Here is a 16,472-nt window from a genome sequence, read left to right as displayed (position 1 = left end):
AACTTAATGGAAAGCTACAAAGTCTTACCTCGAGCTGCTCTGAGCTGGGAAGGGTCGAACAAAGCCTCTGGACCTACAAGCAAAGCAAAGGGAACTCTGCAAGGTCTTGGGTTCCAACAAGAGTTGCACAGTTTCTGTCCCCACATTGTAACTGAATACACAAAGACAAAAATGTTAACTTGAGACTAGATCCACTCACTGAGTACTGCCACTGAACAGCAGCAGCAGCGTGGAGCTCGGCACAGAGCTGTGTATCTTGATTCACAGCATAATGAAGAAAATGATTTACTTGTATCTGTGCACAAAACTGATTTACCAGGACGAAGTAAAAGTGACACAACCCCAAACTCCTCTAACTTACCCTCAGGGGGCAGAATTCTGATGCAACTTACCAGTACCATGGTGGCTCATTCACTCTGCAGCCTTACCCTACATAAAAGCAGCACTTGATAGTATTTTCACATGGAAGCCCACGGACTACAGGGGATGGTGGAGCTGCAGCTGGTAAACATTTCAGTTCCTTTCCAAGTCCTTCAGAAGGTCTGCTGATTATCAGAAAACCCTAACGCATGTGATCTCATGCATTTCAGTGTTAAGTTTTCAGAAAAATCCATGTTTGTGGTTTTGAATTTAAACGTAAAAATCTGAAAACCTCAAGTAGCTCCTCTTCCTTTTTCCTGATTTCGCTTTTGGACAACTTACTCCACCTAACTCCACCTAACTTTTATGCTGACACATTTCTTTTCCTCTTCCCATTTTCCCTATTTCATTGTGAAAAGCAGAGATGAAATGATGGAGAACAGAGGTCTGAGAAATACAAACTTTCTGGGGGCTTGAGGGTAAGATCAGAAGAAAGATGGTTGTTGCAGAGAAGTACACATAAAAACAATACACTTAAAAAGTTTTCCAGACTTCTGTTGGCAATTATTCATACCTACCATTTATCACAGGTTTCATTAGAAAATTGTATCCATACTTATGGAGAAATTAAAGCGTTAATTAAACTGATCTGAGATAAAAAAGTAAGTAAATTTCTCTGGTTTGTGTGCATTTGCAGATGAGACCTATCTGCTGCTTTCACAGAATTACAGGGGAAGGGATGGGATCTCAAGAGATCATCAAGTCCAACTCTCCAGCTAAAGCAGTCACCCCTACATTACTTTGCTACATTCAATCCCCTTCTTGGTCAAAAAACCTACAAAATAGCAATGAAGCAACTTTGAAGATGGTGTTTGGTGATACTTGACTGAGAAAATGCCACATTCATAAAACCTAATTTTTTTTTTGGCATCCTTATTGGGTCAGAGCTAGGATGAAGATCCTAGCAGGCAGACTACGTGTACATTCATACTTTAAGGGCTTTATTCATCCTGCAAAGGATTACACTTGCCTTGCTTCAACAAGACTTCCATCTGCTTGCTTGGGGGAAAAAAACCCTTAAAAAAAAAAACACAACCAAACCTTAAAAACCCTAAACACGAGGTTCAGTTAGCAGAAGTATCTTTTAAGAGCAAGTTTGAGTTTTAAAGAGCAGAACCTCTTATCACTGTTTTGGAAAAAATACTTAAGTTTCAGAATGAATTACCAAATATTCTCCATTATGTGTCCTACACCATGACTTAAACATCTCCAATTAATGCTAAACCTTATTATTACATCTCTAATTACATCTACTGAAATCAACATGTTTTTCAGCAAAAGTTCCTCTTTTCTATAAACAAGTTAGATCAAATATCTAAGACACTAAACAAGGTAAGTACTACACATGCTCTAAACTGAAACATTAAACACCAGATGTGGACTTCCCAGCTTTTGAATAAATAGGGAGCAGCAGAATCAGTGTTGAATTTTAGCAATTCACGAGGGCAGAACCACGTTTCTATCTCTATAACACTGCATGCAAGAGGAAGACTTAATTCTATTTATGATGTTTAAAGGAGATCAACATCCGGCATTCAGACTGTTTTTATAGACCATAGTTCTAATGGGATTCAAATCACAAAGCGTTTCAGAATTACCATAACTTGGCATCAGACCAGGACACCTGCTTGCTTCGGGAGGTTTTGGGATTTTTTCTTTAATGTTCTTTAAATAACTCAATACATGGAGTGCTTTAGAGCATGAATGTCTGAACCAAGAAGATTCTGTCCACAGGAAAACTGTCTTTTTGATCCTTTGTGCACGGATGGAAAAGGCAGGCCTGTGTCAGATCAGTGGTTCCTTCAGAGCAGTGAGGAGGCAGCTCCGATGGTCCTGCTGGTATTCAGCACTAGCTGTTAAGAGTTTCACTTACGTACGTACTGACTGTAAGAACCTAACTGCCTCGTACATCTCAAAGCCCACTGTAAAAAACAAACACAGCAATTATATAATTGCACGAGTATACATTACGTTCTCCATTTAGTTCAGAGGAACAAGTTGAGTGTGTGTCACAGGGCTGGATACGCACACCACACACAGCACTGTGCGAGCGGCTCACTAAGCACACTGCAGGCTGATGGAAGGGCTACAAGGCAGCCACTGTATCACACCCTTTGTGATCTATTGTCTGCAGTATACAGCCTGTTTGCTGACAGATGCCGAGCTGTACAGTTTTTGATTCTGTATTAATTTGAACATGAGAAACACAGTAACACAGCGATCGGCTGTGTTACTGTGTTTCTCCTAGCAGTACTTAAAAGCAGAGAACTTCGCATTTAAGAACACCAATCTTTTTTAAAGGAAAAGCGCAGAAACTGTACGTCCCCTGCCAAGGAGTCACAGGTCCAGGCTCCCTCGGAGCAGCGCCCATCCCTCCGACAGGCGTCCGCAGCGCCGTTCGGGGCCGCCCGGCCGCGCACAGGTAAGCTCCCGTCGCCCGCAGCCGCACCGCTCGGCACGGCCCCGCCCCCCGCTGCGGGGCACACCGGGCTCAGCCCGCCGGGACGGCTGCAGCGCCCCCACCGGCGGCGGGTCCGGGCCCCCGCGGCAATGCCCGCACGCCCCGCCCCGCGGGAGCCCGCCTGCCGCCGCGGTTTCCAGGGAGATACGCACGCCCCTGACCTCCCGCCTCTGCGACAGCAGAGCGGGCCTCCCGCTTCTTCTTCGCCTTTTTTAATTCAGTAGGGCCGCGACGTGGGGACGGAAACGACGGCAGCGATTCCTGCACAGGCGCGGGAACGCGGTGCGGCTGCGGCGGGCAAACGGCTACGGATGAAGGCGCCGCTCGGTCGAAAGCCCGACCCGGCACGGCGGCGGCGCCCGGCCTGGAAAGGATGCCCCGTGCCGCGTTCTGTTCCTCCGTTACTCCCTCTCCTCGCCGAGCGGCTCCCCCCAGGCCGGGTCCGGCTCTCCCGGGCGGCGCCGCAGCCTCACTCACCCGAGTGCTGCAGGTGCGCGGCCGTGGAGACAGACGTGCAGAAGGGTTGCGCAGGACTTGTGCCCGGCAGGATAAGATGGAGATGTGGCACATCGGTGCTTCGCCTCACCGGATTTCAAAACGTATAAAACCGATGTACAGATACCTGAGTTACTGAGAGAGATTGATGCCTGCTTGAAAACGATAAGATGTATTCTGTCTTAAACAAGAGTGGAATAAACGCAGAAGGAGGCAGCGGATCGTCCCTGTGCACACACAGCTGTGTTAAAAATCATACGAAACACCACATCCAGACTTGTCTCAGAAAAAAAATGAAAGAAAAATCCCAAAGCAGTCCGATATGCTCCACCAACCATATGACCTCAGAGCAAACGTAAACACTACACATTTCCTATCGAGACAGAATTAGTCTTGAATGCCTAGCAAAATAATAGGCTGTTGTTATTAAATATTTTATGATATTGGTAAATGATCCATCCAGCATACATTTAATTTCACTTGCAACCCAGTTTTCATGCATAATTAAAGTTTGACTTGCATAGGAATAACACTAACAGCGCTATTAGGGTGCATCTGGTCACCGAGCGCACACAATGTCTTGGAATCACACTGTGTGCAGCCTTCCCAGACCACCTCACCCGATGTAAGAAAATACCTGGCTTCACTAAAAATAAGGAAATAGCAAAACCGCCACTTAGATTTTAAACACTGAAGGGTGAGAATAATCTGTAAAAAAAAAACAAACAAACAAACAAAAAAAAAAAAACAAAAAAAAAACTGACCTTTTCAAATTGCTGTTTTTCCAATCCATGCACTGTTTTTATTAATTAGGAACCAACCCAGACCGACCGTCACTTTATAACGTCTGACATATTCCCTGTCCTCCCGGTGCAGCAGATCCTCCCGCGGCTCGCAGCCCCGCCGTGCCGGTACCATATGCTTTATTGTTCAGCGAGCAGCGCAGCGCCGCGCACAAAGCCCCATTACCTACTGCTGCCGGCGCCGCTCGCTCACTGAGGCTGCCTGTGCGATCACATGGGAGCGCTGCCGGAGGAAGCCAGGCATGCCACTCATCTCACTGACTATGGATTATTTTTTTTCCACACCCCTTCCCCCCATCAGCTGAAGTCTGCTATGAGGAAGGAATAACAAGTCCTAAAGCTTCTTTAGCTCGTGCAGGCAGCAGACGCCATGGAAAACCCCCTCAACTTTTTATTATTATTATTTGTAATTATTATTCCTTTTGTAACAAAAATTCAGGTAGACATTCGAAGGAGTTTTTAAGTCGTTTTTCCTTGCGAGCAGCAGCGAAAACCTTGCAGCGTCTGCAGTACTGCACACACACTGCCATTAATATTCTAAAGAAGTAATATTTTGCCAACACGTTTAATCTGCCGGTGTTTATCCTTTATGTGGAGGATGAGCGTCTGAATGAAAAATTGTTCCTAAAAAGCAGCCCCTTGATTTCAATTTGTCTCATCCAAGGGCATTATCCTGCTATCTCTGATCATAAAATTAGTTTTGCTGGTTTCAGTGCAACCGTTCAGGTGAATAAGAATTGGCCATTTGAGCAAGGATTATTCCCAGAGCAAGATGACAAATTATACAGCGCAATGAAGTCTGATCCCTTCTGATATTGTGTGTGATGATGCTCAGGTTTGGGTTGGCTGGTTTTGTCTTTTTTGTTGTCTTTTATTTTAGACAAATTTTAAATTGAAATAATATATTGCCTCAAAGCTTAGAATTTACCCGAGGGTTTTATACAGAACCAAGCGAGTAAGTACATGCAAAATTACAGAAGCATTTATATATAAAGAAAGTAATAAAGATTATTTTTTCCATCGATAACATCACGGCTCCACAATCCACCACAGATTTTTTCAAGATAGCCTGATTCCCACCTCAGAATTATCAGAATATTCTAGTTTTAAATCCTAACAGAGAGCGAGGGACGACAAATGAACATCTCCATCCTGAAAAGCTGTGCTAAGCAAGTAATTAACCATAACAACACTGCAAAGATGCAGCTCCCCTATGAAATTGTGAATTATCTCTGGAACAATTCATAGCATTTTCAAAACATAAGCTGGCAAAAAGAAACTGTTTTCTCATTAACATTCCACAAATGGAATCCCAACTCCTCTTGAAAACCCCCCTCATTAGAATAAATGACAGCTTGTTGCACTTTGTTGGCTTTATTCTGGTACTATGGAAGTTTTGCTACTGATTTGCATGGAAGAAGGAACAAGCATGACAAACATTCACGTGCTTTACTGTCGTCATGCAAATAAATGACAAAACTCTCCAACTCTTTATTCTTCTCCTCATCATGTATTATTAAGGTGTTCTATCAGCTGATATGCAGTCTCTGTGATTGCACTGAATTATAAAAGACAGGAAGGACACAGAACTGCCTACTGCTCAATCCAGCGATGAAACCCTGCTAGAATCTCACATTCATTTTGTTAAATAAATATAAAAAAATTCTATTATCAAGAATGTATGTATTTTAAAATGCCACCATTTTTCTCTGCCCAGAGACAACAACTGAGCAGATGGCTGGTGGCTGAGAACTCTCCACATCTCTTAAGCAGGAAACACTACACATAGACATTAATGAGAAGAAATGAAAGCAGGCTAGACGCGCTGCTAACGAACAGCTGGGTTAGCTGCAGCTATGCATATTTTTCCCCTGGCAGTATCATTGATGATGTCACAAGGCTAGTGGAGGAAGACATAAACAAAAGGCAGGCATTTTGCTGCAGCAGCACTAAAGGGGGGGGGGGGGGGGGGGGGGGGGGAGAAAAAGCAAATGCTTGGCAGATGGAAAGAACAAAAAGAATCGGTAAGGTTAAGAGTATTATTCCACATTTTCTGGGTGTTATTACATATACTAGGGAGCACTTTTCAAATCTTGAAAGGTAGAGGAAAACATATTCAAGAAGATACTGTTAAACCACTTTGCAGGAATTAGCTGCTTCTGCAGGCAGACAATGGCAGCAAGCAGCTTTCATGCTGTATGAAAAACAGCCTCCGTTATTCAGCTCTTCAAGTTTGGGAGAGAAAAAAAAATGCTTCAATCCTCCACAGTAAAATTTGGAATTTCCAAATTCTGACTTGACTTTTTTAGGAACCTACATATATTCCACCCCATACTCTATTCTTATAGGTATATTAAATAGAAGCAGGTCCCTATCAGAACCTTCTTCTGCAATTTCATTGTACTATTATAGAAATGCCTTTAACCCCTGAGGAGTTAGAAATCACCCAAGAGTTTCAAAGCAGCAAGAACCCAGATCTCGCCTGCCACTTCACAAAAGGAAGATCTCCAAACACTTCCTGGTATCTCTCATACAGGACTTGTTGAATTTTCCCTATGAAGTCCTGTTCATCGTAGGACTTTCACTGGGAAAATCCAACATCAACTCTCTTTGAAACAACAGTGGAAGTAAATGTGCAAATGCTCAGCAAAAGCCTCCCATGGGAGACAAGGGAGAAGCAAGGCTCCTAGTAAATCCACATAAAAAACAGAATCAAGAATCTGCTGACAAATTGTAAATACAGGTAAATTGTCTGCCAGATCCCACACAGCTCTGAAGGAAGACCAATTCAGAGGGAAATTCTTATGCTTTCCTCTTCCACTGAGGCTACAGCTAAAGGCAACTGTTGAAGTTTGGATGCTGAATCATCTCCACCATTATAAAAGAATGCATGAGTAAAGCCTAGTTTATTCTAGCTGGTATGCATTTAAACTTGAGTACTTTTACACAGATTATATGCACTAAAACATAGATCTTGCACAGATTTTTTTTAAAAAAGCACCATTTATCAGAAAACAGACTAAAATTTGATCTTCAGGTCATTCTCACCTTATACAACTACACTGTTTTGTACTGAGCCTAATTTGCTGTTCAGAATCTTATATCACAGTTTCATGATTCCAATATGAATTAAAACTATTATTGAGGCAGCACTGCTTAATCGCATGAGACAAAAAGGAGCCATTTGCACCCTATGCCTTATGTTTCCAAAAGAGTACCTTAAAATAAAATGCAAGAGCACTGATTTCTCCAAGACGACCAGAGTGCTAGTTTCCACACTAGCTGAAAAAGAGGGTTTTACTCATACTCTTTTTTGCAATTTAATGATAAATCTGAAGCCCAGAGTTTATGAGAAGTGTCCCACAGACCACCCATGCTTTACTCCAGCTCTCAAAACTAGTATAGTTTGGAGGTCATGCCTTGTATTTTATCAGCACCAACAGTTTCAAATGCCTCACAGTTGACTTCTAGGTTTTGAAGTCAGAGGTTTGTGATCATTTCATCAGTAACATCTACAGATCTTGCGAATGCAACCTCCTCTAATTTGAGCTCACGATGAGGTATTGCTGCAAATTTCCCATGGAACAATGCCATTCCAGTAGTTCTACAGAACTACTTTCTTTGACAGAAAATAGTGAAATATTAAAGCTCTTCCTCTGAAGTTATTGTCAATACCACTGGGGTAGGATAATCTTAAATATTAATTCCACGTACTTCTTTCCAGACGAAATATAACTTAATCAAATACCCTTTCTCTCCCAGGAATCCCTGTTTTTCTTTCTCTGGATGCATCACAGCTAAAGCTGAACTATCTTCAAGCAGTTCCATATTAACCACTCAGTTCAAAATTCTGGGGCTTGTATGATTTCAATAGCATGTCTGAAGAACATATTTTGGATTCTTGAAGTACATAAATATGAAAAACTTAAATTACATTTTCTACAGAGAAGTATAACAATATTTTAAAATAGAGTCTAAAATTTGGGAAAATTGACAAATCTATTTGAAAACCTTTTACCTTTCAAAATCAATTGGAAAGGTAAGGCAGCATTAAAAAAGATTATTGCACCTGAAGGGCAGGCATTAGAAGCTGTTACGATTTCAGCCACCTTAGCTCAGAGTTACTCCAAAGAGTGACTCTACAGCATGTCAGTGTAAGACTGTCAGTGCCACCCTTCATTCTTACATCTGGCACATTTCTCATGTCAGTTTGAAGGGCAGTACATACAATTTCCTTATTTTCTGACTTCTAAAGTTTCCTCACACCAGGAGCAACTTCTTAAATTACATGGTGCAAAGCAGCCACAGAGTAGCAATGAATGCTCTTCATGTATTTCATGAGATATACAATATCCAACTTCTACCAATTATCTTCAAAGCAACCTCATTTTTACTGATACATTATTGGTATATCTTACAATATCTGAATCTTTTTAAGATTTAAAAAAAAAAAAAAAAAAAAAAAAAAAAAAGTCTTAACCTCCATACTAGGCTGGTATCTCAGGGGAAAGCACACTTTCTTCCAGAAAGCAGCTGGATGGACTTGAGCAGCACTACGACTTAAGAGCCGCTGAGTTCAAACCAAAATAACTCCTGTAGTAAATAATTAGGGTTTCCTTCTCCTTTTGCAAACTTTCTGAAAACTGCTGGTTAACTATCAAAACAAAAGAATGCATTAACTCTGTGGCAGGTGAATTGTTATACTGAGATGTACAGCAAGCAGCAAAATAATCTCTTCATTGCTGTTACATTAGATTATGTGAATAATCAAAGCAATTAAGTGTTGCAGTAATGCTTGATACAGTCAGCATTAGCCTTATGCAAAGTACAAAACACCAGCAGAAAACACACTTTCTCAAAAAAAAAAAAAAGAAAAAAAAAGAAAAAAAAAAAAAAACAACCAGAAAGCAAGCTTTATGCTGAAGAGCAAACTGCTTGTTTTCTAGTTAAAAAATAAAAATAAAAAAGTCTCAAAAAACCTAAATACTTTAAGAAGAGAGACTGCCTGTGCTGTCTTGTATGCATTTCATAAGCCAGCTTTGCTCCAGCTAGTTTCCATGACAGCTCAGACACAGCAACATGATCAGTGCCAGGGAGTAATTCAGAACTACACAGCTATGCTCGGTGCCATAAGATATTGCGAGACAAATGCAAGAATCAAAGGTGGTTTTTTAGTTTTTAATTAACTGACATACTCTCTACTGCCTTTGCTTTTCTCCTGCCTGGTTGCTAAGCACACCTTTTCTCACAGTATCAGTTTCCAGTTCAGAAATTTCACTTGGCTGTTGAACAGCAGAAAGATTAAAAATAAAAATTTAAAATAAAATCTGAAAAAGGAAATACCTGAAGCAAGCATGGTAGCTATTTTTTTCTCTTTTTCTTTTCCTCTAAATAGAAGGTCACCGAGACAGAGGAGCTCAAAGCAAAAAAAAAAATCCAGTCAGGAGGAAGACCACCATCTTTCCTTACTGACTCACCATCAGTATCACCTCACAGAGCACTGCTGTAACCAGTAACATTGTCTCATCCCTCACTTCCACCATTTACATAGTGGAGCATACAAACTGTTCAGATTTTACGAACAATTCATGATTCCTTCCACTAGAAGATGAATCTTTTATTGTTGTTTCTTCCCGACTACCATAGATACATGAATTTCAATTTGAGCAAAGACGGCGATAAAATATAATAGATCTGAACCACAACACAAACAAGCATTTTTTAACAGGTCGGCAGTAACTCACAAGGCATCACAACTTACAACACATTTTCACTTACAATAAAACACATAGTGAACTTTTATATCTATAGACCAGAACATAACTAAATTCTAAAATAAGGTGTCTCCACTGAATTTCTAAACATTAGTTTAGGATCTCATTCCAGAGGAAGCGAATTTGCTGCAAGACATGTTCCTGCCTTTATACATCCCACATACCACCCTACATCTCATTTACAGTTTAAAATAACACTGAATTTTAGATTTAGAAACTCTTTGCTGTTTCAAGTAACCTTTAAAGTCTAGAAACCAATTCTCATGTAATAATTCTGTCCATAATGATTTCTCTTTGGCCAGCATTGATTTCTTTCCCTCATGTGTTTCCAGAGGAGCTTGAAAATATATTTTCTTTACTTCTTTGTTTGTGCACCACATCACTGATAGTATCAGCATTGCACTGGGAATTTTATTGCTCCTGTTGAGTTTTCTAAACCAAAAAGAGCACAACACATTTTTCCCCCATAAGTTCCATGACAGCAGACTACACAGAAAAAAAAACTAAGTGTATTTTGCAGAAGTATCCTCTCCTTATCCCTTGAAGACATGGTAATGCTCTGACCTTCTCCAAAATCAATGTTAAAGAAAATCAGCGAAAAATCCTAACGTATATTTAACATCCAAAATAAATTTCATAGCATATATACCAGATCTTAATCAAGTCAAAACCTGAACCGCTATGTTATTGCAGCAGACACTTTGCTATTTCTTTATAATATCTTGGGGATTACACTTTTGTGTGGAACTGTTCAACGTTGAAATAAAACTTAGTCATGTCCCTCCATTTCAGAACTAAGCTTTCCAAGAAAGAATGATTGCCATTTCCAACAATAAAAACACAGTATTTGACAATAAATATATTCAATAAAGAAAGACTTCCTGCAAGGTTTATATTCAAACAGTTTGAATAAGCTCATGAATTTATGACATGGACAAAAACTTGGGCTGTGTGGACCACTGACATTACCTGACAGGAAATTGCATCATTTAGCAATTTTCAGTGTTGCAGAAAAGCACTGATTACTACCTCCAGTGTTATTTTTGGCATCCCTGTAGTGACCACGGTTTCTCCATCAACTTATCCTTCGGCCAGGCATTTTTAAGCATTAAGGATATTATCTCTGTCACAATATTTTCCTTTCTAGCAGCATATGGACACTGTTTGTTCCTGCTATAATAGATGGAAATAATACTCTTGTTGTCAAATATTTAGAAAGAGTCCAGTCAGCTTGTCTGTTTTGACCTAGGTTACAGCAAAGGTGCAAGCTGACAGCACCAGCTGTCATTTGATGTTAATAGACTTGTACCAGATCAACAGCTCTGAGCCTGTTGAGAAACTCACCAGTTTTGTGACTGAAAAGTACAAAGTTGAGGTCCTTGGCTGTCTTGTTCTATAGCTTCAGGTAGGCAAATTTCACTGACTCTACTATAGTTCTGGCTGTGTCCGAGAGACCATTTTCATTCTACTCTAAGTCTACTGTTGCTAACGGTTACATGTGTCACCAGGATACAGGATTCTTAATACAGACTTCCACCATTTCAGATTTCAAGAAGCATAAGCATTTGCCAGGGCCACTGCTCTATTCTTCCACAGCAAAAGACAACTTCACTGCCCTAGATGTCTTGGAATGAGATACAGCAGTGGCACCATTTACACGCAGGAAATTTTTTTCATATAATTTACAGTGGCAATGAGTTCACAACTGTGCATCCTGCAGTTTTCTTATTATCTCCAGTGCCTAGACAATTTCTGAGTGGTCATATTTAGCTTGTAGAAGACTTAAAAGGGCAGGTGGTACTTACTCTTTGCTGATCCTACTATTCTTTCATCGTGCTTGCAGACAACCTGAAAAACTACATTCATACTGGACCAGACCCAGATCAATAATTACTCGCCTTTTGATGACAGCCAGGCTGACAAGCCATGAAATAGGCAAATTTTGAAGAGAAAAGCAGTATCTCCAAGTAGACAACTGAGATGACTAAGAAAACTGGACCCTCTGAGAACACGAGAGAGAGATCATACACTGTCTTTTTTCCCTAACTGCAGAATTTCGTCTCACTAAAGTAGTATTACTTTCTCCACAAACCTTACCCTGATAGCTATCTCTACATTATCATACTGCAATAACAATAGCACTAACAGATTCCAAAGAGGTCTCTGCCTTAAAAGATATATATTTTTAATGTCAAACAAGAGACAAAGGTACATTCAGAGAGCTAGGAGTGCAGAGAAAGCAGATATGTCACTTGTTATCCCATAAAAGTTGTTACCACATAACAGACTGAGAAGAGCTTGCTTCTGTATCAAGAAACAGAAGCAAACAGTATACCTTTAGAACAGTAAAAAGAAAAAGCATGCTTCTAAAGGGGATACAAAGAGGTGCATCAAACAGGTCAGGGAGATACTGCCTTTAAAGCAGCACTGATATACACAAGAACACATTAAGATATGTTAAGGCTAGGATTTTGTGGTATTTGAGATTGGAAAAACTAAAAAGTTTGTTTCACATTTCTTAGAGTAGCATCTTAGAGGATATGCATAAGAAAAACTGCTCAATGGAAAAATGATTTTACAGTAAAAATCTGAGAGGGATACACCTATACATTCACTGCACACTTTTATGAGATTAAATGATAAAGGTTGCCAAAGATATAAATGTACAGAAAGGTAGGGGATGGGGAAAGAAAAAATGAATTCCCAATGGAAAAATAAATTCAATAACAATTAGGAGAACCATGTCTGGGAAAACGCACAGACAAATCAACGTTTCGGAGGATGAAATACAGTAAACTCCTGAAGGTGGTTTGTGAAAGATGAGGCCAGAATGTTTATTCTGATAATGTAGCAAATGCATTTGTATCTAGAATATATGTAAATAAGGCACATAGGTTCTAAGGTAATTGAATGACAAAGTAAATGATTGAACACCAAAAACACGATGTTGTGACACCAACAGTCAAAATTTGCTAGGAGTATATTTCTAGCCTTTATAAAAATAACAACAATAAAAGACCAATTAATTTGCATCCCAAATCTTCAGCAAATAGAGACAAAATTCACAAAGTGAAATGTGCACTGAGCAAGAACTAGAAGACAGGAAAGGTAACTACATAAAATCAGAAAATTTGTGAAGAAAGGACCAATGACCCCAGACTATTGTGAAGGGGGAAGCAGTGGGGGGAGGTGAGGAGGGGAGGAGGGAGAAGGAGCTTAAAAATAAATAAATAAAAAATAAAAAATACCCACAACAACAAACCAACAAGATACTAGTCTACAGATACAGGCTGACAGCTGAATCACATCTAGCCTGAACAGGGACTGGAATGAAAATTCCTGCCTCTCCACACATCTGGTGTTTTGTTCATTCCCAGCATACAAACAAGGTACCCAGGTGGCTCTGCCGTGGGTAGCACTAGAACACTCTATCCAGGACCCAGTCAACCAAGCCAAAGCCAAAGTTTCAGACAACAAATACAGACATTCACAGGCTCAAGTATACTTTAAAAGTCAAATATGATAATTTTTTACTAAGCAGTGAGTAACCAGTGGGAACTCTGAAGCCAAAGCTCGATAACATATAATTCTGCAGTATGTATAAAAAATGCAACAAATAGCACACATTCTTAAAACAAGAGCAATTGCAAATAAATGACCAAGCACTTAGGAATTGTCAGGTAACTGTTATTTTTTTCCTTATAAATGTGTCACTAGTGTTTTAATGCCAAATTTGAACTTTTCTTTGGATTGTAAGAATTGACATCGTGGGACTGGCTGCAAACAACTGAAATTAGTTTCCAAAACCAGTTCAAACTCCGAAAGCTTCTTCTGGTGAGTAACTTTATGAGACCTTGAGCAATTTAATTATCCCATGCCTTGCTTCTCCATTAAAGAAAAAAAGCAATCAAATACCTTATTGTTACTTATCCCACAGTTGCGCTCTCAGTGATAAAAAGAACAAAGTATGTGCGACACCGCCAGCTGGAGAGGACCTGCCTAATAATTTGGAAAACTATTTTCCAAAACTGTTAGTAACAAAAAAAAGTTATAATGGCAAATGGAAATTAAGAAAATTTAAGTCTCATATGAACTTCACAGTTCTGTTTATGTCTAAGTAACAGCAGTAGGTGGATGGGAAAGTACTATTTCTTCTGATATCCTATCACTTGAACTTATAAAAAAGTCCCTCAGATAGGAAAAGTTTAAACAAGCTAGCATTATTTTCGTATACACAAAGCAGTTAAAAGCCATTTATTCCTCCTCTCAGAGATAATCCCTGCTAATTGCTCTAGTCATGGAAATGAATTCTGTGGGAAAGGATAATGAAGAATACTTGTCAAATTGGTAATGTCATTATTTCACTGCACAATCCAAACAGTATAACCTGACCCATTCCCAGCATGCTGAGTATCAGCCTACAGAAAAAGACCCATGCGTAAGCCATTCTGACCTTTCCTGCTAGTTTCTGCTGACCTTTCTGACCTCATTAGACTGCTGTGTAGAAAAGCCTAAATAAAGAAATAAGGGAGCTGTTGGATACTCTTGATGGATTAGAAATAACAAGAATGCATCTAGGTCTTTAGTTACAAACCAGACCACCGAATTTCAATGTTTTTCAAGGAATCAAAATAACAATACGGATGATGATGAAGAAATAGGGAGAAACAGTGTTAATATTTAAAAATGAATAATAATTTTTAAATTGTTCATCAGCATCCTTAACCATTTATTCTGACGCAATGTTATAGGGTCGGGTTTTTAAGTTTCTGACTCAGTGAGAACAGATATTAAAAAAAACAATGGTCCCAGCACAGTTATTCTCATTAAGTAAGAATGTAACTTCAGCATCATGCTGAAAGAAGGCCTTAGTCTCTTCTGGACAGATCTGTTTAATTAATCTCTCAAATTCCCAAAGCAGGGAAACTCTAGAGCCTAGGATACAGGACTCTGAAATCCTTGCATCACATTTCAGCCACTACATCACATAACCAACACTATGTGTATCTTAACAGACAAAAGGATACAGATGCTATGAAAGTGCTAATTCATTAAATAATGCAGTTTCTTCAGTGGAACTACTCACAATTCTCACACTGGTTCCAAGACCTGAAGTAGAAAACTCAAATGTTTTTATAACTTGCTTAATAGGAAGTATCAAATACATAAATTATTTTTGCTCACTAAATATGGAGTTTTGCCTTTTTTTTTCTTCTTTTTTTTTGCTAGCATTAATACCTGCACAAAACTCTCAGAAAGGAAACCACAGCTCCACAGCAGAAAACCCTCATACTATGAGAGAAATCCTGCAGTAGTTACTCTCTATGTTGGAAGATGGGGCACAAGCCTTTTTGTCTCTTACTTCTAAATTCTAGGGAGAAAAGTAATATAAGGGAATTTACAGTCAGACACACATTTCAAGTTCCCCTTTAACGTAACTTCTGATTAAAACCTATCTTGTACTGAACCACTGGAAGATTTTTAGTATAAGATTTTTTTCTTTATATGCTTAGCTGCTCCTAAAGTCATGCTACCCATTAAAATGCAGCCAATGTAATATAAAATTAAATTACGTCCATTTTAAAGAAAAAACTAGCTCATTAGTTCCTGAAGTATCAGCTGTGAGACAGCTGCTCAATTGTCCTGAAGTTTTATAGATCCTGGCATGGGGAAACTGTTATATTTGTGATAGCAGAGATCATTTCCTTCAGCAGCTTACAGCATTCGGTAAAGCTTTGTGTGTGATACATTTCTCCTAGGCTAATCAAACTTACCCCACTAGCACCAAGCCTGCACTATCAGAAAAGAACATTTGCAGTAACTCTCATGCCATTTTCTAGTGCAGAAAACAGCCACTGGCTCTAGATACATAACACAGCATAAGCTGTTAAAGGACACAAACATTAAAAACAACTGAGTCAGGTTTCTTCTACACATTGTACAGTTGCTCCATCCAGGCAGCTGTTCCAGCACAATTAGATCAGTCTTTCTGAACTCCACAACCCCTAGTTAAGACAACAGTGCACATACATACACCTTCCATCTTCATCCGTATGCAGCCCTTGCTCAATTATTTCAGAAGTCATAGATGGTTTGGGGTCTTTTTACTCCTCTGTTATTAGCCAGGGATTGTCACACAGAGACAGTGGATAGGAACCTAGTATTTGGACATGAAAAGTCAAAAGCAGAACTGTTACTACATTATAACTCTTTCTTACATACAACAGAAATAAAGCCTGTTTGGTAAAAAATTGGCATCTTGTTAGTATGCAGAAATTTCTATCAATTGTCTGTATGTAACTGAAAGAAATTCAGATCTGGTAACATATAGAGTGAAGAAACCACTCCAGAAAGAGGCAAAGGGCTCCACTTGATGCATCAGGGTGTATACTTTTAATTTACTTGCACTTTTCAGGCTTTTGACCAATTGATGACCAATTCACGTTTCTGAGGAGGGCTGACCCGCAGGGAGAAATTAAATGGAGGCTTCTGACATTGACTGGGAAGAGCGTAGATGGG

General features: G+C 39.6%; 1 protein-coding gene across 9 annotated transcripts in view; it reads right to left on the bottom strand.

The window, feature by feature from the left end:
• CSRNP3 (cysteine and serine rich nuclear protein 3) overlaps positions 1-16,472 on the bottom strand; it is an 83,975-nt gene that overhangs the window by 26,941 nt on the left and 40,562 nt on the right. For 5 of the 9 annotated variants that reach the window (XM_052675438.1, XM_052675437.1, XM_052675439.1 and 2 more), the window contains exon 3: positions 29-73. The exons of 3 other annotated variants lie outside the window; for them this stretch is intronic. In XM_052675438.1, coding sequence (XP_052531398.1) covers positions 29-73 — 45 coding nt within the window. Of the gene's footprint in view, positions 1-28; positions 74-4,140; positions 4,358-16,472 lie in introns of those variants that run through there. One more of the 9 variants, XM_052675442.1, reaches the window with a different exon arrangement.

Source organism: Tympanuchus pallidicinctus, unplaced genomic scaffold, assembly GCF_026119805.1.
Source record: "Tympanuchus pallidicinctus isolate F22 unplaced genomic scaffold, pur_lepc_1.0 scaffold15, whole genome shotgun sequence".
Taxonomy (NCBI): Eukaryota; Metazoa; Chordata; class Aves; order Galliformes; family Phasianidae; genus Tympanuchus; species Tympanuchus pallidicinctus.
This window is presented reverse-complemented; position numbering and strand designations above follow the sequence as displayed.